Source organism: Polyergus mexicanus, unplaced genomic scaffold (assembly GCF_030449975.1).
Source record: "Polyergus mexicanus isolate NDT 795.1 unplaced genomic scaffold, iyPolMexi1.0 SCAF_18, whole genome shotgun sequence".
Classification (NCBI taxonomy): Eukaryota; Metazoa; Arthropoda; class Insecta; order Hymenoptera; family Formicidae; genus Polyergus; species Polyergus mexicanus.
Window position 1 is genome coordinate 5,962,458 of NW_027223338.1, and position 24,003 is coordinate 5,986,460.

The 24,003-nt window shown below is 36.1% G+C and overlaps 2 protein-coding genes and 2 non-coding genes across 7 annotated transcripts in view; all 4 read left to right on the forward strand.

Annotated features, from left to right (window-relative positions):
• The first annotated feature begins 5,868 nt into the window (after positions 1-5,868).
• LOC138941169 (uncharacterized) lies at positions 5,869-6,973 on the forward strand. Its single transcript, XM_070310575.1, has 3 exons — positions 5,869-5,967; positions 6,189-6,494; positions 6,773-6,973. The coding sequence occupies exons 1-3, from the start codon at positions 5,937-5,939 to the stop codon at positions 6,802-6,804; spliced, it is 369 nt and encodes a 122-aa protein (XP_070166676.1). The 5' UTR covers positions 5,869-5,936; the 3' UTR covers positions 6,805-6,973.
• A 319-nt stretch (positions 6,974-7,292) lies between these two features.
• Positions 7,293-7,459, forward strand: LOC138941422 (U1 spliceosomal RNA). The gene has a single exon (XR_011448166.1). It is a non-coding gene; the product is annotated as a U1 spliceosomal RNA (small nuclear RNA).
• Positions 7,460-8,697: 1,238 nt separating this feature from the next.
• On the forward strand, positions 8,698-8,865 carry LOC138941421 (U1 spliceosomal RNA). The gene has a single exon (XR_011448165.1). It is a non-coding gene; the product is annotated as a U1 spliceosomal RNA (small nuclear RNA).
• Positions 8,866-15,818: 6,953 nt separating this feature from the next.
• LOC138941018 (neurotrimin) overlaps positions 15,819-24,003 on the forward strand; it is a 153,784-nt gene continuing 145,599 nt past the window's right edge. For 2 of the 4 annotated variants that reach the window (XR_011448107.1, XM_070310284.1), the window contains exons 1-2: positions 15,819-18,470; positions 22,640-22,828. Coding sequence is in view for 3 of the 4 variants with exons in the window: in XM_070310284.1 (XP_070166385.1) it covers positions 18,434-18,470; positions 22,640-22,828 (226 nt within the window). In the remaining variant the exon portion in view is untranslated. The remainder of the gene's footprint in view (positions 18,471-22,639; positions 22,829-24,003) is intronic. The other 2 variants (XM_070310285.1, XM_070310286.1) reach the window with 1 other exon arrangement.

The following is a 24,003-nucleotide window of genomic DNA, read 5'->3' on the forward strand; positions in this document are numbered from 1 at the left end:
TTTCAGCTACATAATTATTCGAGGAAATAATCATTATGTAATACTTCAATTTTATTCTATTTCCGCTATAAACGTTACAGTCCGCATGAGCTCGTTGTAAAATTCACCGACTGCATATGTCAGATATTATTAGTATTAAACAAAATGTCATCATTTTTTTCATCCGTGTGCTATAAAAGTATATGGGAATAAAATATTTTCGCGAGAGAGAAAGATATAAAAATAAGTTAGTGTTCAATTCGATTAGCGTTATTTATCGGATTATCCATTATCCTATAGACGATGTCATAGACGTCACTTAATATTTACAAAATTATCTCACATATTCAGCGGAGAAACGTCGAGTTTGCAAGATTCACCGATCGTGAATACACGCGGTGCTGCGCGCAGGATTCTACTTATCAATCTAGGATTAGTCTGCACCCTTGCGCACAGGTTATCCCGAGGTAATGCTCTCGTAATGAACGTTACTCATCAGCATACAGCGGTATTATCCTGGTAGGGATATCGCGGGCCATTAATATCTGCTTCCCGATACGCGCGGATTATAGTGAGTTAACTATTAAAACGAATTTGTGTGCATAATGAAAAACGGCGTGAGAAACGAGGCAAACGCGCGATAAAGAAACGTTTGATGAAAAATACTCGGGTGCGAGAATCATTATCTTTTAACAGAGAATTACGCAACGCAGCGAATAGCGAAATGACCCAGCTGTTGCTTTTCACGCTCCAAGTCTTTCAATGATTCCTATTTCGTTTTAAGAAACTTTTAATCTTCGATCTTCGACATCAGTGCTGCTTTTTCTTCGGTGAATCCATTACTGAATCTCGTAGAGACTCGACGTTTCTCTACCATATATGTAAGATAATTTCGTAGATATTAAGTAACGTTTATCGCATCGGGTAACGAATTAATCCGATATAAATAACGCTAATTTATTTGAGTATTAACTTATTTTTATATTTTCCTCTCTCGTAAGATTATTTTATTCTATATATTTTTATAACACGAGGATTATAAATATATGTTATACATAGAAGCCAACCTCCCCTTTTTTCACTTGGCGATTCATGAATGGAAACCGAGGGTACGTCAAATTATTTCGCTCGTGTGAATTTTTGTTTCATAATTGAGATGACGAACGCATGTCGCGATCTTATCCACAATGCGTCCTATGTACACGTGGGACCTATGACCAGCTTGAGCAGATGCTATTATTGTTACAGAAGCGACCTACGATGAATAGCGACCTTTATGTGCTATTATTACTTTACTTTCGTTTTTATAGGACTCTTACTGGAGAGAATACTCCATTTAGCCTTTGCTTAATTTAACTTTGAAGGATCTGGTAGGCTACCCTCGTTACAATTGTTTGAATCTACATTCACAAGTTCAATTGAGCTTGAATTTTCAATAGTATTATGCTGTCGGAGTTTTCGATGCAGAAACAAAAAACATGAATCGCCATGAATCAATTAATTTAGTTTTGAGAACAGTAAGTTATAATTACTTCTCGCGAGTTACACATTAAATTTTTGAATGCCAGATTTAAAATATAATTATATCTTGTCACGTACATGTACACCCTTGCGTTATAATGGAGGATTATTAATTATTTAGGATTAAAATAATTAAATTAACATACATAACGAGATGTGTGTATCAATTTATTTTATATTATATATCCGTGCTCGATCTGTTCATCTACTTTTCGTACATAGCGACACACGTACACGTAAATTCAAGAACACACGAACATATACATATACTATATATACACCCACATACGCGCACAGACACAGTCGATTTCCATTCACGTATCTGCCAAGCTTCTGTATATAAAATCTTACTCTATCATAATCACAAATATATTTAAATAATAGACATATGCACATATATAGAAGCGTCCGATGGCATATACGCGAGTATTGTATCGAGTGGTTGGCTATTATTAACTTGCCCGGTTGTGCATCAGAGAATGATAAAATAGCGTATGCAATTCTAGTTTGGGAAGGGTGGTGTACGTTTCCATATACTCCATGTGTGTAACTAATCGATCACGCATCGAGCTCGTAACCCATTTTAAAGTTGCGATTGATAATAATAACTCCCTGATCTCTCTCGCTTTGTGACAACGCAAGCACGTTAAACTGTCATTCGTTTATTTTTCCCGGGGATCATTTCCCGTTTGGCGATACGTATTTTGCCAGAAATAAAATTTATCGCAATCGATTTCTAATCTCCAATTCAACGGAAATTTGTTCGGACGTGTACACTTCAGTGTGCAACGCCGTGAAAAGTTATGGCCCTTATCTTCATCGAGGTATGATATACGGCTGATCGCGTATGTGTATCCGTGTTGCATCCGTAATATAGTTTAACCGTATTATTTCATCGTGGCATCGTGAAAATGTTGCGCGATACAAAGCCGAGAAAACTGGGACAAAACTAATATTACATTCGCAACCGTGAAACGTCATTTTTTTATGTCACTATTGTCTGTCCTTGTTATTGCGTATATACATACGCAAGACATTTGCAGCCGTTTATTATAGGCATAAAATCTAAATTTGAAATTATAAAAGTTTCTTGTAATATCTTCATTGTACATTCCTTTCTGTCATATGAAAAATATGTAGGAATCCTACGAGAGTGCTATATACAATTCGTCCTTTAAAATGACACATTTCGTAGGGAAATTTCATATACTTTATGCACGTTTAAACGCGTACAAATGCGTTTTGCGCAGAAATCGCGGTGTGTATTCGCATGAGAGCACGACATATTGGTTCTGATTGAACCTCGACTCGGTTCAACTGCTTTGGGATGTGCTGGACAAGCACGAGGCAGATGAAAACGTGAATACAACAAAATGAAGGGAGAATCATAGCTAGCGACGCGGATTGGATGACAAAAATAACAGCTAGAGCATCACTTTTGACAAATCCACGCGCGCGATATTGTCTCACAATAAAAATGCAGTTTCATTTAATATTCAATTTATAATAAGTTATGATTAAAAAACAAAAATATTAATAAAGAGATAAAGAAGAGAGAAAAAAAATACGCGTTATTATTTTTTCGATTTATGAAATAAATTTTCTCTAGAACAAATCGTGTCTCTCGTATAAAAAAATTTATTTTACATTTGTGACATATATATATATATATTTTTTTTTTTAAATGTAAAATCATCATTCTTCCTGATTTTACTACCAATTACGGGACGTCATGTACATCGAGATTGAAATATCCTGAATGTCTGAATTTGCACTGCGTTCCACTTTTTTTTTTTTTTTTTATCTGATAGAAGATTGTACACGATTACGCAATTATTAAAGGGACAGCGCGCAAATAAAACAATAAAAGATTTCGCATAGCTCACGGGGAGGGGGGGGGGAGAGGGGGGGGGGACAAAAGGACGGATATTTATAACTCGCGAATAACCGGTTCTCGTAATTACAGCATAAAAAAAATCGACCAGGCGATTTTGAAGCATGGAACCGACTATATAAGCGCGATTGCGGGGCTGTAATCAAGTCCCAGATGGGTCGGGCTGATTGACAATTTTCCGCAGTCCTCTACTCTTAACCGACCTCTTTCGCCACCCCTACGTTACGCGCCACTTCAATATTCCGAATTCGCGGATATCGCTTCTAAAGCAGCCTTCAAACTGATGACCACGATCACCTGCATATATTACCGACGATACCGTAATCGGCGAACACATTTTTTTTTTTACACAAAATAATATAATTTAATATTATAGTTAAATGTTATTTTTGTGCTGATTTAGATCGACATCGTCTATGCCAAATAAATCTTTCCATTGCGATAAAAAATTGACTATGACAGCAGAATTAATTAATGAGTTTGGTTTTGTAACTGAAGATATCGACTGTCGTACATTCGTCATGCCCGATTAAAGTTGAAGTATCGGTGTGAATGATTACCAATTAACGAGCGGATAAGCCGCTCGCATCGGCAGACAGAATGGCAAATGGATCTGATCAGGACACGTCGTTAATAGAGTCGAGAGCTCTGCGAGAGAAGGAGAGAGAAAAAGTGATCGTGGAAAAGAGATATCATTGTCAAATGGAAATATTTTCCAGCAGTATTTATAGCGAGCAACGACTTCATTTTCAATAACAATAAAAATAACATTGTTGATTTGAGTGGTGATTGTTCATTTGACATATTGGCCTCTGCGGGAAGAGAAGGGACAGGGATTATGTGCATCTTTCGTTAATTAATTATTATATTATTTTGCAATTAACGCTTATTTTGAATAGACGCTTATATACCGTTCACATTTATCTCATTTTCTCGCGTTCATTGTTTTACAAATTGACGGTCACCTCGTTCCAACCTGTCAAACTTTGCCATCTTAAAGCACACGATGTGCGCATTCTACCGACAATGGCGAGTAACAATAGATGGTCGGATTAAAATGCAAATTACTCCATAAGTCAAGACATTACATAACTGTTAGCTGTGCTGGCTGGCGGTTATTGTCATGGCAATAAACTTTCAAGATTTAAGGTGTCAGCGAGCAGTATTCAAGCGATATATATATATATATATATATATATACGCTTGTATTTAAAAGATTACCTACGTACGTATATTTGGTATCGCAAACGTTTGCCTCTCTCTCTCTCTCTCTCTCTCTCTCTCTCTCTCTATCGCGAAACTTATAACTACTTGAGAGAGAATTGTATCTATTCGAAAAAATTCAATCGACCGAAAAAAATATAATAATTAATCGATTCTGCGAAGATTATAAGATAAATGTTACACACTAAAGATACGTTATTTCAATATATTAATCTTTTTAGATAAATATCTTCCTTTATTTAGGATTCCTCGGTTAGTTCCGTGAGAGAAATTTAATTATAACTAAATACGTATGGTAGAACGATTTAATTACTAATTTGCGGAAATAAATCGAGTAAAAGCATTATATATTTATTATTCTTCTTTCTTTTCTTCAGACTGTGCGCGCTAAAAGAGAAAAGCTTAGAACCACCTGTCTCATTCGACTTGTGCGAGTATTACCCTGAGCGTTACCTCCCGCGGGTAATTAACATAAAAGCGATAACGCGAGAGTACTGTGGAAGTAGCGACGACAGCCGGCATCTTTGAAAGAGATCGTTTGTATTAAAAAAAAAAAAAAAAAAAAAAAATACGTTTGGAGTAATTTGCGAAAAACTCTCGCGAATAGTGAGTGAAATGTTTCATTATGTAAAAATCCACTTTGAATACATCTATCCCTCGATGTTATTAACGCGTATTAGCTTCTTCAATTCTATGCAAAAACTTTCATAATTTCACAACAAATTGTACATATAATTAAAATAATGTAATTCTTTAATTAATTATATATTTGAATAATTATTATAAATGTATTAATTATTCATATATTCATATTAATGTTGTGCTAGAATATGCGCGGAAGCGGGCAATAATAATCATTTTATGACATCACGTCGTTATAATCATATGCGTATTAGATTACTTTCTGAGGAGATCAGAGGTCAGTGTGACGACGATGTTCCCGACGTATATCGGCAGTTATGCACTTGTCAATTATTGTTCCCCGAGTTAATCGTTAAGGCTACAAGTAATTTGCGTTCGCGTTTAACGTGAATTAATTATGTCGCGAATTACATAATTATACGTCGAGTTTTTATAATGAAAATATAAATGCACTTTTCCATAAGAAAATGTACACGTATACAATTATATTAAGAATATTATATAATTTTTCATAAGTGACAAAGTGTACAATACTTTTCCGCTACAGCACTGCATGCCAAATAATTTCGTCGCATAGACTTTAACGAGCAGTTCAGTTTCGAGATTGCACTTTGCAACTCAACATACATACAATATTACGCCTACATTATCTTATTTCTTGATTTAGACTTCAAATATGCGATCGCTATACATAATAATTGCATTATGTACGTAGATAAAAGTTTACTCTAAAGCTCAGAATTGTAAAGAGAATATTTTTATCATTTTTTTTTTCCCCAATATTTTCAATCTCTCAATATTCACACCAAGTGCTCTTACTCGAATGTAATTAGTGCATGAACATATAAGAATAATTGAATAACGCATTCTTCACGATGTTTCCATAAAAGGCTGCTCGTGATTCTGTAATAATTACTGTATGTTACAGTGTCTATTTTCGGATCGTGCCTCACGACGGCTGTTGAGAATGCAGCCACGTGTAATTGCGAGCACTGTGACGAGAAAAAAGCGATCGGTTTGGGAGAGGATACGACTACCGTGAGGGAGGTCATGTATGAGGAGGACAGCGATAATGATGGTAATCTGACAATTTGCGCCAGGGATCGTGATTTTAACGATCGCACTTTTCCAAGTGTCTGTCACATGTTATGTTATAATCATTGCACGAGGTATCGCAAGGTGACAGATAAGGGAAATGACGTAAAAAAGTATGTCGTAATTGCGTACAGATCAGGTAAATATTACATATTTGCAAAATCGACATTTCTTTGCAATTTACAACTTTCTCTCTTTTCACATGTACAGTATTTTGACAATTTTAATTCGATCAATTTAATTGTAAAATAATTTATATATAATTAGTAAGAATTAATAATTTTTTTTTTTTTTTTTTTTATATTAGACAATATTAACCATAATTAATACCTTTTTGGGGATAAATTATATTTATTACAATTACACAGAAATTATTACAAAAAAAAAAAATTTATTAGACAAAAATGTATTATACAGATTATTACAAATTGAAAGATGGATTGTGCTGAAGATCACTATGGATCACCTGTACTTTTGGGGATCATATAACTGAAAGGCTTGATACGCGATATATATGATCATTACAAAAAATTGAGCAGCACATTATTTTGCAAATTTATATTGTATATATATTAATGTAAAAAAAAAAATATATATATATATATATATATATGTATCTAAATAAATTTATTAGCCAATATAGCTGGATGATTTATTTTTCAGATACAAGATGCGCTCTGTTTGACTCTATCAGAAAAATCTTAAAGCATTCGATTGGCCAATTGGAAGAAAAAAATATTTACCCTTTCCGTTCTGATTGGTGATTCGAACGCTTCGAAATGTTCCTAGCGTCAAAGAAAGCGCGCCCATAAATATTTTGAGATTCTTAGACGTAGTTTCCGAAATAGCCGCTATAGCGCGCTGTAAATATTATGCTTTCCTGTGATTAAGATTCCTCTAAATAGATTGAAATACAGTGAAGATACGAGCGAGAAGCATACTTACCTGGCGTAGAGGCTACCGTGATCAACAAGGCGGTTCCTCCGGGGTGAGGCCTTTTATCATTGCACTTACGGTTTGAGGCTGACCTCTGCGAATGTCCCTAATGTGGATATCTCGGACGTATAATTTTTGGTAGCTGGGACTGCGTTCGCGCTCTCCCGTATAATATATTCACAAAAATAATATATAATTGTAATAAGTAAAAAATCTATTTTCCAAGTATATTGATATATATGAGATTTATACTGTATATTATGATAAACATATATATGTATCACGATATATGGCACATTTTTTAAATTTCTGATTGGTCCTCTAGATATTATTAATTAATAATAATTATACGCGTATTTTTACAGAAAAATGTATTTATCATTGTGTAGTAGATTATATCGCGATATAATTAATATCATGTTAAGCGCGAACGCATCTTTTGATGGACGCGAATGCTTGTAATCTTACTGATTAACTAGGGAACCAACATGCTGATAGAGCTTACAATTAATGTGCCGATGTCGGGAATATCGATACGCTAGGTATTAATTTTCTCAGAAAGAAATTTAATTCGCATAATTAGCACCATTATTATGATAAGATATTAATTATAAAAATAATAATTATTATCGCTTGCTTCCACGTATTTTCTAATACAACGTAATATACTTGAATATATAATTAATTGAAGAAATTAATTTTTCCTACTGCACTAAATTCTCGCCGTACATATTTAAAGATTGAAATAGGGTAAATGTATGGCTATAATAATATACACATTTTTGACGAACGTCATAGATTACATACAAACATACATAAAACTTATGTTTTAATAAAAAAATTAATCTTGAAATATTTAATGGAATTAAAATTTGATTTAGATATTTAATTTTCCTCGATATTAATAATATCGAAAAGAATAATAAAAAACTAATATAATAAAATTAAATTAATATAACTAATTTGAGAAAATATAACTTTCACATCGAAGAATCATTGGATCTAATTAGAAATACGATGTAAGAGAAGAGAAGGGAAGGGGGAAAGAGAGAGAGAGAGAGAAAGAGAAGAGAGTTAAAGTAAATAAAAAGTTTTAATAATCTATCTTAGAAACACGCGCGCGATATACCATATATAGAAATTATTGCAAACTATATTTTTCTGATATGTGTCCAATGTATTTATTTACATTATTTAACTTAATATTATACTGTAGAATACCATGTTTTTTTAAATAGTAATCAAACTTTTTACTTGATCATGATTTTTAGTTATTCCGTTAAGCTATCTTTTCGAAAATGTAATTGAAATATTCTACACTAGACTGCGCAAGTTTTGGTAAAGTTTCTCGTATTCAGAATCTCATACAATTAGGTATAAGACTCCTTGAGCGAGCGCGGAAAAACATACTTACCTGGTGTTGAGATTACCGTGATCAACAAGACGGTTTCTCCAGAGAGAGGCCTTTACCATTGCACTTACGGTTTAGGGCTGACTTCTGTGAATATCCCTAACGTGGATATGTCGAACACGTAATTTTTGATAGTCGGGATCTGCGTTCGCGCGGTCCCGAATAATTTATTTTCAAAAATAATAAAGCCGCGACACGAAATAAATTTTATTTCGAATCTGTAATTAAGAAGGATTTTTATTTACAATTTTTATAACGCCGTGTATTTTCATACACGGTGTCTGTGTGTATATATACACGTTATTTCTGTGACTCTTGAAATATTTTCTCCATTACGTAACATTATAATCAGAATTGTATCCCGAGCTTTCTGGCATGTTAACATTCACACACACGTTAGCTATTTTTTAAATATAAATAAATTACTATTGAAATTATTATTGACAGGAATACTAGATACATTATTATTGACACCTTTAATTTAGCTCGTATAGCTGATTCATCATTCTTTCCTATTTATGAAATAAATTATGTGAAAACAGGAAATTTTATTTGTTACGTAAAATATTTTACTGTTTAATTTTTTTTTTTTTTTTTTTTTTTTAGAATGCCGCGCATGTATTATTTATTGAAATTTTCGGATAAGCATTAAACAAAGAGGTTTAGCAATAAATGATCGATCCAGTAATCAGTATATTACATATATTAGAGAGATTTATTCAAGAATTAAATTCGCGATCTGATGAAATACTGATTCGATAGTTATAAATTTACGTAGCGTATCGCGGTTCCGTTATTTTCACCGTCATTTCCGTGATTTCCTCAATTTCGCCGTCGTCTCTGTCGCGATTATGCTTAGCGACGAAAGCCATTCGAATTTATATTCGCATTTCAATTTCTCTTTTTCCGTCGCGTTTAACAAGGCTGGCAATCGAGAAATTACGATGCGTGAAAAAATCAGGCGTAGCAAATAATACTCTCCAATTAAACGACACGGGGAACCATATGAGAGCTTGGAGGAGAGAAAGAAAGGAAATGTTGGACATCTCCGTATGTTGGACGCTCGAAACGCACAGAAAGTTAACGGTGGCTGATGCAAGAAAGGGGGAAGGGAGGGGTGAGGTCCGTGGGGGACGAAGGAAAGGAATTAACTAGACGCTGAGTCCTCTCTCGCAAATTGAGTTGCACGGTGCCGGAATTTAAACATTCAAATTAACCTATTTAGCAAGTCAAAGAGGCTAATGTGTGCGCGCCGGTTTCGCATGCCCCCCGCAAATCCTAATATTCAATCGATATTGCCTTGTATCTTGCCCATCGACCGCAGGCTCCCACCGGCTGCATTCTCCCCCCCCCCTTTTTTTATATCGGTAGCTGTCCGCTTCTCTAGCGATCATAAACGCGCCCCTTTCCCTTTTCCCTTTCGGAGGTGGTTACATATTACAGAGATAGATTTTGCCCGCCCCCCTCCCTCCTTTTATTTATTATTTTTTTTTTTATTTCGTCAAATTGATGCAATACCCGTGAGAGTGAGTGAGAAGAGAGCGCGCGGACATACATTATATTTATTATTCGATTGTGAGCTGCGACTTCGTGACACCAGCTTGTTCCGCGGTGATGTTTTCAAACGTTCCAATTAATTCTTTCCTCGAAGCGGGCATTGTTTTGCGCCAGATAAACGCGAAAGATTGTCCACCGACCGATACGCAACGCGGTGCGGTAACGCGCGTAAACAAAGGGTGTTGTACACCATGCACGACGCATGTTGCTTGCACGATATGCGTGGAAAAAAAAAATCGCTCGGTTTTCCCGACGGAAATCGATCCTCCGGTACGAGATTCTCCGATTATTTTCTACGTTTCTACGGCTGTACTCGTTACGGTAACGTCAACACAAACTATACCTCCGAGTGCAATTCTAACTTTGTACAAATAAATTTTGAAGGAATATATTTTATCCCGTTAATAACATCATTTCCTCACAAACGACCGTTGAAATATCAACCCTCGGCCAGTTTCCTTTCGTATTCTTCTTCTTCTTGCCGGCCTCGAATTCTGGACGTTGCAGTAAAATTTAATAATATTCATTACGCATTTCATTACGTGTTATCGAGAAGATGATTTTCTATAATAGTAATATAAATAGCAAATTTTTAATAGTTTCGCTTCGTTTTTAGCACGATCGACTGGTCAGCGTTCCTTTTTTCAAAAAGGATAAATCATAGACAGCACGAAATAATAAGCTGTCAGAATATCATCCGCGCGCGCACATACATCGCCCAAACACGTACATACATTATATATATGTACAAATGTATGTATGTTGCATGTATGACATATATTTGTACATGTATATATATGTATATACGTATATATATATGTATGTATGTATGTATGTATGCATGCTGTACGAATGACAACAAAGCGACCTCGAGGTATATACATACACATCCTACTACGTCACAACATTTCTAAAGTACTATGTAAATACGCAAGTACAACAAATGCCGAATTTTGTTTATATATCGTGGCCTTGTTATTATTCGCGCGACGAGCTTCGAGCGAGCTAGTCGTATTATTCCTTGATCGTGAAACGTGGCGGAATAAAATACGCGAGATTATTTTAGTTTATTACAGTTAACAATTATATAGTCTCGCGCAATCAATTAATTTCCGCAATCAACAACTTGTAAGCGCATCGAGGCGACGCTTATTAAAAACAGTATTTCACGATTTATACATTTCAATAGAAATCGAAACGAGATGAGAGATAGGAATTTAAATTATCCTTTCATCGCGATGTTTAGGATAATTATTTCTTGAGTGCTTGGATTAAAATATACTTGCATCGTGCTTTAACTTTTTCATCGATTCGAATATTATTAGACTGCTATTTTTTCTAATCGAGAGCACGGAGTAATGAAAATCATTTAATATCTCAAGTAATATTGTTATATACTGTTTATTAATAATATATTTTTCGCAGGATGTATTTAAAATAAATCGTCATTTCGGCGATCGTGTTTTTTTGCGTGCTCTCTATTACTACAATGAATCTCTATTAGTATAATAATGCGTAGAATTAATGTGTGTGTGTTAAAAGTGTTATGCAAGGTGTAGAACTATCGTCACATTGTGTTGAATAATAAGTGCGTGCAATCGTAATTAAATATATTTTCGGGAGTAAATGCTATAAAGAAGTATCAAGGAATGGACGAGAGAGGAGGAGCAGGCATCAGGTGACGGCGGAGCAATTGTAGGGTAAGCAATTTATATAATTAATTTATTATTTGTTACTTGTAAAATTCTTTATTACTGCGGAAATTATCGATTTTATTTTATTATATAATATAATACACATATATGTGTACATGAAATATTTTGATTTTATTTTAAAATATTTAAAAAATATTTAGTAAAATATTTATAATATAATTAATTATTTATATATATTCATAAAATATAAAAAATATAAAATTTTATTTAAAATCTACAATTATATATATATATATATATAAATCTGATTTTTATTTATCATATTTTATATAAATGTTCATATTTAAAGGACTATTTTTCAAAGCTATGTAATTTTTTTATTAAAGATGTTTTTAAAGATCAAATAAAAAAGTGTAATTGCGCAAAATAATTATTTTTGTGGACATTGGCTTTATAATTTAAATATATATTTGTCACAGATCAACGTTATGTGTACTACAACTCCGGCGTTGCACATCATATCGGGATAAGCGTTAAATTATTTTTTATTTTATATATCTTAAAGTAATATATAACTTGTGCAAATATATATATATATATATTGTATACAAAATTTTATACATTTATATATAATTATTTAATATGTATTATTACCGTGTAGAATGTTTTATCTCGCGCATAAAAGATTCTCGTTTCTGCAGAGATACTAATTTTCGCAATTTACATTCTCCTTAAACATATATTTTATATGAAAGCGACTTACGCTTTTCAGTCTGCTTGTGAAAGATATTTCAAAGTTCCTCTTTCTGTCGTCGAATTAAACAGCTCAGTAAACCGAACTGCCTCTCAGCCTTTAAGATGGGCAGGAAGTCAGATGGTTTCGATATATTTATGTACTCGTATCTCATTCGTATATTTATGCGTGACTATGTATACGCTAGTCCTCAAAGGGGTCGACGTGATCTTTTCGTAGAGAGCCAATAAATATTGGTAGGACGGAATCCAATAGAATCCTTTCTCCGGAATCATACGGATGCTTGCTTCACCTGATTTCGAGTAGCAGCTACAAATTTCCATACAACATTCGTCGCCTTTGAAATATAAAGAGAAACGTTATGCGAAATTTATCGGGAATGCGCCAGAAGAGAATACTATTGTAGAGTATAAGTAAAGATGTGTTAGTAGAATTATTCAATTATTTTATTTAAATTATTAAATATACGTTCACATTTATAATACTTGGAGGATTATTCCTACGTTTTCGCACGATCCTATCAACTCCTATGTCGTATTTCTGTCTTTCTCGTCCCGAATCGCGCTCGATTTGCAATCTCGTGTAAGTGTTTGCGTCTAGTGAAAAAAATGACAGCCACTTAAGCGAGCGTAAAGAACGACCTAGGTCGATCTGACTGTGTGTGACGCGTTGTGCGCAGCGAATTTTACATTGTGCCAACGCACAACGTCGTTCCTCGTCGTCGTATTGTTTGGTAGGATTCGAGAGAACGCGACCAGCGCTCTACTTGGTTGGCTTCACTTATTCTTACTTATAGTATTCGCACATCGTATTTCCACCTCTCCCTTTAAAGAGGCGACTGAACATTTGTCTGGCTTGCCCCGCAACTAACTATGCCGGCACGAGCGAAATCTGTCACGACGGAATCGTTTCTAACTGATGTCGAATGATTACTCCAACCCTCTTTTCTCTCGCCTCATTGTTCCACTATCGTCACGTTGATACCGATAGCTGGTTCCTAAGACGTCGGTCCGATTCCATTTCTCGATTTCGTAGGGGCTGTGTTTACATCGCGATCAAGACAAAAGATTTTTTCTTTTTACTAATATCACTTTGATCGCGGAGAAAAAATTCTTTTAATAGATATATCTCCCCCAAGATCTGTATCAAATATTTGAATACATCAATTAAATGTGCTTGTTAAAAGAATCTGAGATTTTCTTAATAAATCTTTGTACTACGCTATATTATATATTTACAAAAACTTTAATCGCTTTCTTCACGAAGGAAAAATATTTTTTTTTAAGGAGCTAAGTTTTTCCGAAGAGCTACGTTAGACATACAAATAATATCAATTCGATTGACTTCAATTTATTTCTATTTCTAAATAAATTTTTATACTCGTGTGATATAATTTAATAATATATGAGATGTGTGCTTACGAAAAGCTTAAAAAATTTAAATAAACAGAAAAAAGGCGACAATATAAAACGGAGTAACAAGTAAATTATGTATAGAAAATTTTTAAGTCGCACGTAAAATTGCATCGTACAGCGAAATGGATCAAATATTGACGATCGATCTGAAATTCGCGTCCAATATAAAATATATAAGGTTGAAAATTTTGTGCTACATTTATTACGTCATTATGCAATCAGAAGCAATAAAGACGCAACGATCTGTAGTCAGAAAATCATCAGATTGGCAATCGCTACGACCAGGAGCAGGAACTCGGAGAGCACACGACGCTAATGTTTCTTTTCCATGAACCGAACAAACTATGCTCGTAAAGGCGACTGATCGACGTAGCGGCTCGTAGGCACGAGAATTGCTCGTCTCGACGAGCTCGTACGAGCCGCATCGTAATGGAAACTTCGCGATCGCGTGCGTCAAAACGACTTTGTGCTACGGCGTTTGCCGTTGGCGACATGGTGTTTCACTGGCGTTTGCTCGCACATTCTCAGGGACATTACCGTAAAATATTCGTGCGAAAGTTGATCTGTAGATTTCGATGAACGTCATCGTTCGGGAGAAGGGCGAGTAAAGAAAATCGTAAAGAAAAAGATTTCTGATTAAATTTTTTCTTTTTATGAAAAAAGATTATTATTTTTAATTTTCTCTACCAAGTTCGAGGAAAAAGAAAAAGAAGAATGATAAGGAAAGGAAAAGATTAAAATGATATAATATTTTACAACTTATATAATATCTCTGGCGTATCGTAAAAATTTTCCGTCAGACGTGTTACACCATTCTATTGCGACATTTATTATGTGTTTTATAGAATAACTCATAGTATGAAGCATCTTTTTTTATACTCTCATTGATTATAAATTTTTGTCTTTAGAGATACATTGAAGCTTAGTTAGATCCTAAAAGTTTTAATAGCTCGTAACAATGAGTCAGCTGACGCGGGAATATCGATAACTAATGAAAAATGACAGGGCTGACACGTGACGATTGCCCCGATAATCTTTAATTACTAGCTATAACAAATAAATTGAGAAGGTAAAAAATTGGCGGATATTTATTTTAGCATAAAATTTATAATTCACATATTGTCAGAAAAGCGAATATTCTTTTTCATTTTTTTTTTTTTATATTCATGATTTTAACATAACACTTTTATGTATCATTATTATTTAATTATGAGTTATTTAATTGAATGATGCTTAATCGTTTTATATTCATATATCATATTATACGGTTGCATTCATTAGATTAGCTTAATATTTAATTCTATTATATATTATTATGCTACGCATTTAAATGTGTTTCGCCCATTTAAATGTGTCGTGGTTCGTGAAAAACAAGTGTCAAATGGCTTAAACTTAAGCGAACTATCTTATATTATTTTAACAATATTAATATATTTTTTAATATTAATACCTTAATAAAACGATGCGCCGCTAGAGAATTTTGCAACACGCGAAGTTGTCACGAGTCCGAACACTCGCGACCAAATTTCGTAACTGCCGCTCACTTTGCATCGCATATCGTCAATGCACAGCCATAACGGAACTGCTTTTCGTCGTCGCTTCTTTTTATTCGTTTCGAGTACGTAAGAATTTCGCGTACAAACGAGTATCGGGAGTGCCGAATTTAAGGATGATCGTTTTAATGCATTAATTGTCCCAACGTAATCGTGATTAGTACGTATCTCGGTATTCGTAATCGACGTACTTCGCATTCCGTTTATCGGTCTGAAGCGATTCATTTTTTAACACCCGCACTTTCGCGTAATTCGTGGCATTCGCTCGATCGAGTTAAGTATTTTGAACGCTATTCAATATCTGAAGCATCGAGGAACATTAAAGAGCATCGGGATATGTAACAAACCGAGACAAGAGTTTGCTTACTCGGTTATGATATTCGTATGACGATGAGTACTCTCTCTCTCTCTCTTTCTCCCTCTCTTTCTGTTGCAATACGCGCGAAGTTGTCGCGAGCACACGTGACCAAATTTCTGCCGCTCACTTTGCATCGCACATCGTCAGTGTACAGTCGCAACGCAACTGCCTCTCGCTCTCGTTTGCTTGCGTCTTTTTGTTTGTTTCGAGTGAATTTCGCGTACAAACGAGTATCGGGAGTGCCGAATTTAAGGATGATCGTGTTGATGCATTAATTGTCTCTCGTAATCGTGATTAGTATCTCGGTATTCGTAATCGACGTACTTCGCATTCCGTTTATCGGTCTGAAACGATTCATTTTTTAACACCCGCGCTTTCGCATAATTCGTGGCATTCGCTCGATCGAGTTAAGTATTTTGAACGCTATTCAATATCTGAAGCATCGAGGAACATTAAAGAGCATCGGGATATGTAACAAACCGAGATAAGAGTTTGCTTACTCGGTTATGATATTCGTATGACGATGAGTACTCTCCCTCTCTCTCTCTTTCTCCCTCTCTCTCTGTTGCAATACGCGCGAAGTTGTCGCGAGCACACGTGACACGTGACCAAATTTCTGCCGCTCACTTTGCATCGCATATCGTCAGTGTACAGTCGCAACGCAACTGCCTCTCGCTCTCGTTTGCTTGCGTCTTTTTGTTTGTTTCGAGTGAATTTCGCGTACAAACAAGTGTCGGGAGTGCCGAATTTAAGGATGATCGTCTTGATGCATTAATTGTCTCACGTAATCTCGATTAGTGCGTATCTCGGCATTCGTAATCGACGTACTTCGCATTCCGTTTATCGGTCTGAAACGATTCATTTTTTAACACCCGCGCTTTCGCGTAATTCGTGGCATTCGCTCGATCGAGTTAAGTATTTTGAACGCTATTCAATATCTGAAGCATCGAGGAACATTAAAGAGCATCGGGATATGTAACAAACCGAGACAAGAGTTTGCTTACTCGGTTATGATATTCGTATGACGATGAGTACTCTCCCTCTCTCTCTCTTTCTCCCTCTCTCTCTGTTGCAATACGCGCGAAGTTGTCGCGAGCACACGTGACACGTGACCAAATTTCTGCCGCTCACTTTGCATCGCATATCGTCAGTGTACAGTCGCAACGCAACTGCCTCTCGCTCTCGTTTGCTTGCGTCTTTTTGTTTGTTTCGAGTGAATTTCGCGTACAAACGAGTATCGGGAGTGCCGAATTTAAGGATGATCGTGTTGATGCATTAATTGTCTCTCGTAATCGTGATTAGTATCTCGGTATTCGTAATCGACGTACTTCGCATTCCGTTTATCGGTCTGAAACGATTCATTTTTTAACACCCGCGCTTTCGCATAATTCGTGGCATTCGCTCGATCGAGTTAAGTATTTTGAACGCTATTCAATATCTGAAGCATCGAGGAACATTAAAGAGCATCGGGATATGTAACAAACCGAGACAAGAGTTTGCTTACTCGGTTATGATATTCGTATGACGATGAGTACTCTCCCTCTCTCTCTCTTTCTCCCTCTCTCTCTGTTGCAATACGCGCGAAGTTGTCGCGAGCACACGTGACACGTGACCAAATTTCTGCCGCTCACTTTGCATCGCATATCGTCAGTGTACAGTCGCAACGCAACTGCCTCTCGCTCTCGTTTGCTTGCGTCTTTTTGTTTGTTTCGAGTGAATTTCGCGTACAAACGAGTATCGGGAGTGCCGAATTTAAGGATGATCGTGTTGATGCATTAATTGTCTCTCGTAATCGTGATTAGTATCTCGGTATTCGTAATCGACGTACTTCGCATTCCGTTTATCGGTCTGAAACGATTCATTTTTTAACACCCGCGCTTTCGCATAATTCGTGGCATTCGCTCGATCGAGTTAAGTATTTTGAACGCTATTCAATATCTGAAGCATCGAGGAACATTAAAGAGCATCGGGATATGTAACAAACCGAGACAAGAGTTTGCTTACTCGGTTATGATATTCGTATGACGATGAGTACTCTCCCTCTCTCTCTCTTTCTCCCTCTCTCTCTGTTGCAATACGCGCGAAGTTGTCGCGAGCACACGTGACACGTGACCAAATTTCTGCCGCTCACTTTGCATCGCATATCGTCAGTGTACAGTCGCAACGCAACTGCCTCTCGCTCTCGTTTGCTTGCGTCTTTTTGTTTGTTTCGAGTGAATTTCGCGTACAAACAAGTGTCGGGAGTGCCGAATTTAAGGATGATCGTCTTGATGCATTAATTGTCTCACGTAATCTCGATTAGTGCGTATCTCGGCATTCGTAAATCGACGTGCATCGCTTCGCGCTTCGTTCGATTATCGTTTTGAAGCGATCCATTTTTTAATACGCGCTTTCGTGTAGATCGCGACACTCGTTCGATCGAATTATTGTGTGTTTCGAATGGCGTCCAACATCCGATGCATCGAGGAACATGACAGTGAGTATGCGTTGTGTGTTCATATGTGCCATTCGCTATCGAATTACACATGTATTACTTTTAAAATATTTTCGTCCTGCAAAAACAGAACTTGTCCAGTGTAAAAACAAGAATATTCTACATTCTTTTTAACTTTGGATTTTCTATTAGCAGTATCAATAAAAAAAAAAAAAAAAAAAATTAATTGTGCAATGAGCACTATTTATAAAAAAAGATAAAAGTATAAAAGACAATATATATATATATATATATATAAATATTTTCAGAGGCTTTAATATATATAATATTTCATATAATTATCAAATTCATATATAATTATTTATATTATATTATTTAATATGCATATATAATAAGAGAGAGAATCTCTATTATGGTAATGTTTTCTGTAAAACACGCGTTACATGTGATGTAGTATTAAATTATCAAAAAGTCGGTGGGATCTGAAGGTTCAGAATAAAAAGTTAGACGGAATATCGTAATCGACAGGGTCGGTTGCAGTTTCGTGAGTCCACGTACTTCGGTCTGGGGGGGCACGCAATAATCGGGGCGGTCTCTATCGCGTGGCTCGATCGTTTCGAGCTTACTATCTGGAATCTTGATCGCTTCTGATCGAGCAATTATTCCGTGGCGCTTCAATTTTGCACGATAAATTTTTACCGCGATCACCGAACCGGAGGAGGACATGCCAAAGCGCGGCAACATGAGAGGGTAACGGGAAAAATTTGTCGAAAAAATGGATAGCCATTGTCTTCGGCCTGACGGAAGGTAGAGACGAAATTGAATCATCGATTATCGTCGGCGGGTTTGCATAGAAATTGCTGAAAATGTGAAAACCGATTTTGCAATATTTCGCGACTGGCTATTAATCCATTTAAATAAACAATCATTTTTTTTTCCAGCGTGCGTATTCCTTATTTAAGATATTGTCCCTCGTCTCATAAGAATGCGAAGCTTGGCATTTCCGATAAAGAGACGCGTACGTTTCGATAGTTGATAGCTGAATTCCTGTTAAACGGAAATCACGAAATCGCGACTTGTACGATAAATGCGAATGTGAATCAAATTAATGCAAATATAATGCGGCCATAGGTTATATATAGGGTGATAAATATAAGCGCGTTCTCTCTCGTTCCGGAACATCGCACATCTGAAAATGTATGTTTCGCAACTTCTTCCCGTATGTTAGCGCACGCGGGAATTTACATAACGACATTTTATGGACACGCTGGATATCATGCGTGCAATAGTCAGGCGTCAGACTTGTTCAGCCGGGCGCGGAGTATCACAGACGTACATACGTATAACATCGACCAACTTGAGGAGCCTCCAGGCAGATCGACGATGTGTGTAATCGAGCGACAGTGGTTGTGTAACAGTCAGTAGCTGAGGAGGAATCGAGGAGGACTGTGTGCGCTGTACACAGCAGTCCTCCTCGCTTACCGGGAGTTTCGAGGTTGTCTTGAAGGGGATATATCATCGGACCCTTCGTGATATACAGTGTCCTTCTCGTACACTTTCGTTGGATCGTACATCACTCCCGACGTTACCATCACATAGCCCGCACAAGCAGGCCTTCCGATAGAATTACGCGATACGCGACGTCTTCGGCTTCTCCTAGCTAGAGAAAGCGCTTAAAGCGCTTCTGTATCGAAGCAGTAAAATAAAGTTTCGAAATAGAGAATTTACTTTTTTGACTATGCGCATACGAGAGAGAGAGAGAGAGAGAGAGAGAGGGGGGGGGGGAAAGAGAACTGGTCCCTTTATACCGCTAGCCCTCCAATCTGTGTACAGGAATAGTCTAAAGTTTCATGTTCACCGGTTTTTTTCCAATTACTCTCGTCGGGCTCCTTTATCGGGTGCGCTTGGAATAGTTTTGCGTAGTTTTACGATGGTTTCCGTTAGGCAATTTAAATAAAATATACAAACGTCTGTGATGTAAAGAAAACTAATTTTTGATTCGATATACATTTCTTCTTCTCCTTCTTCTTCTTCTTCCCCTCTTCCTCTATTCATCTCTCAGTTAACCGAGAAAAGATCGCAATCCTCTCGCGAATAATCCAAATAATTATCGAACGCATTTCATCTTCACATAATCCTCGGACAAATCTATAAATCTTCATGGTCGAATTAGGATGCCTACTGACGAGAGTCGATTGATGAGATTCTCTTTGATGCCATATTGTCAGAGAAATAACTTGAATAGAACGAGCTTATCGTGTATAGAATTCATTATATATATATATATATATATATATATATATATATATACTATAATCGAATATAAACAAAATCAAATTATCGAAATTGGACATGAATATGTTTTATAATTCTTTAAAGATGATAGCATGAAATGTCAGAAAAATAGCTTTAGATAAAAAAGAAAAGAGATTATGCATTTTATTCAACATTGCATTGACATATATATTTTTTTTTTCTCTGACATTTCATGCTATCATCTTTAAAGAATTATAAATCATGTTGATATTGAATTTCGACAATACGATTTCATTTATCGATGCGGTAAAATATTAACATATGGCAACAAATCATCCGAACTAAATATATTTTCAAAAGGATTAATAATAACATATATGCAGTATAATATTTTTAGTTTTATTCATAGTTCGTAATCAGCTAATATATATAAAGATTCGGATATCCATTCAATGCAATTTTTATATACAATATAATAAAGAAAGATTAAATTCGCGAATAGTAATGATAGAATATGTTGTGTTATCTTTTACTTACTGACTTACTATATCAAGTTACGTTAATCTCCGATCGCGTTTAAATTAACATGTTAATTTTTATTTTATCATGTCATCGATTTTTAAGCAAATATAATGTAACTTTGAAGTAAATCCCCTTGACGCTTCCAGAATGTCCACTTACACGCCATTCTTTGCGTGGCAATCTCTTTGTTTGTCTTTGCACCGCATGGCAGGGGGAACTCTTTCCAGATTTGAATGTTTTATCGCGTGGAGTGGTATCGATTCTGTTTCTATGTGACTGCTAGAGACGATGTCTAGTGTCGGGGCGCAGAATTTAAATCATTTCGCGCTGCATTGCGCTACGCAAATATTCCACACTTATGCCTCTACATACGAAGAGGCTGCGCTTCAGCAAAGTAAATATAATTTAACTCGAATTATATAAATCTCGTGCTCTGCGCGTGTCAGGAAGAAGATATCTTTGAACTTGGAATTATAAATCAGATTAATAAGCCAGTCTTTCGTTGTTAATCTTTCGGTTTAAATTTTATCTTAATACATTGACATTTCGATTGATAGTTCCTTAAAATTATTTAATCCATTTCAATTTTCTTTACGAATGTCATCCTTATATACTGTAGTATACATATCTCTTATTATTTCATTTTATACCGATAATGTTTAATTTTATACGGTATCCTTTTCATACGAGATATGCACGACAGAAGATATTCGATTCGAAAATATATCGATTTTAATGTCAATTTCAATAACAGTCTTATTAGACGTTAATCCGAGAGAATAATACAAATGTATACATTTATATTTTTCTTGTTATATATACATTATACTAATATTATAAATTCGCCGTATATATTAATCATATTCTCATCAACACATTGATTCTAGAAATAAGCTTTTGTCCATCTCCGTATATTTTACTTTCCTATTTTCTCGCGTTATTTTCTCGTAACTGCGCGTTCACCTAATTTAGCGCGACGCGTGAATAAGCCTCCTCTCCGACTGCGAGAGGAGGCTTAACGGCTTTCGTCCCCCCATAATCACCGAGAGATCTAACATAAGTAAATCCAGGTATGTCAGCGTAATTTAAAGCAAAGCTAGCCGCGCGCGCACAGCTAGTCGGTCAGCTGTCAGTCTGACAGCCAGCCAGCTGGCCGGCCGGGAGCGTCGACGCGAGTGACAGCGGTGCTCCGCGACGCGGGAGATTCCATCCCCCCTCGCGTCCGCGTCGCGTCATGGCACGTCGAAGCGGGATGAACGGCGCGATCGGCATGGTGGGGATGAACGCGACTGGCTCGGTGGGGTTGAACGACGTGCTACCCCCACCGGTCTCTCACGCGCGCGCGACGGTATGCGATAGTAGGGAGTGGTAAAGAGGTGGGGGAAAGTGATTCGCCTCGTGCGCGGCGTCGGATATACGTAGTCTCGCGGCAGGTCGGGAGTTCAGTTTCAGTCTCGACGCGATAGCGATAGTTTCTGGTTGTCGCGTTATACGCGGGCGACCGACACGTGTCACGACGAGAATCATGGGTGAGATACGTGCCGTGCTGTGCCCGCGTCGACGACAGGTGCCCCTTCTGGTAGTGACAACTCTGTTAGTGGGTGTACGTGCGGAGCTAGTCGGTGAGTAAATAAAACATATACGTATTATTTTTTATTTTGGTCCCGCGTCGATCGTTCGTCGAATATTATCATCGTGCGTGTCGGAATCAACTAAATGACATCTCTACGCGGGAACTATTAATTATTATACATGCTTGTCAAGCATGTATCATCGCATGTCATTCGCGAGAATTCGAAAACCGTCATTCGTGTGAAATCTATGAGAAAATAATAAACATATTTTCCAATTTCTACGTGAGCAAATTGCATCTATAGTTGACAAAGTGCGATTAGAAACTACTTGTTAGCATTTAGTAATTTGAATATAAAAAAATATTTAACAAATGTGGAACATATTGGAAAAAAAAAAACTTGTTTTTTTGAGAATCTTTTTTCATCATATACATTTGATTTTTTTTTTCTTTACAGACAAACTCTATAATATATAGACGAATTTAATAAAAATTGTTATTGGATAGTCTGTAATTAAAATCAAAGGTTGAAAGGAGATTTTTGAATGGTTGTCGATTGCACTATCCCGAGCTGTGATTAAAAGCTAATGTAATCTTACAAGCACAAGAAATTTTAAAATTATGAAAGAGATTTTAAAGAGGATTTATGTCACTAACAATAAGACAAGTTTATAAAAGAGACATAGAAAGAGAGAGATATTTCTAGTAATTATTCTTTTTATATGTAAGTAAAATATTTTTAATACTGTACTCTTTTTATAATGCAACACAGCAGAAATCTTAATATTTGAAATAATATTTCAACTAGTATTACAACTTGTGTAAATATCTTCATCAGTAAAATCAGAAGTTAACGCGGTGAACGATCGGTTTTTATACGTTAATTGCCGGATCCATAATCGCGAACGTTGGCGTGACAGGAATTTCGATATTTGGTTTGCGTTATGGTTTTAACGCGTTTCGATTTGTCGCACGAGGAAATCGTGCGACGAATAATTCGTTTCGTTGCGTTTATCGAGCTCGATTTTGCCACTTTTCAGTTTTGTTCATGACGTTTACGAGAGACAGTTTACGATTTGATTTTACGTTTTATTTTTAAATTATGAACACTGCTATCTGTGGTTACATGTTACATGTGCCGTTGCGTCATCGAATGGTACATGACATATTCCTTTTCCATCGCACGAAATATTCGCGTATCTATCTGAATATTGTGATTAAATA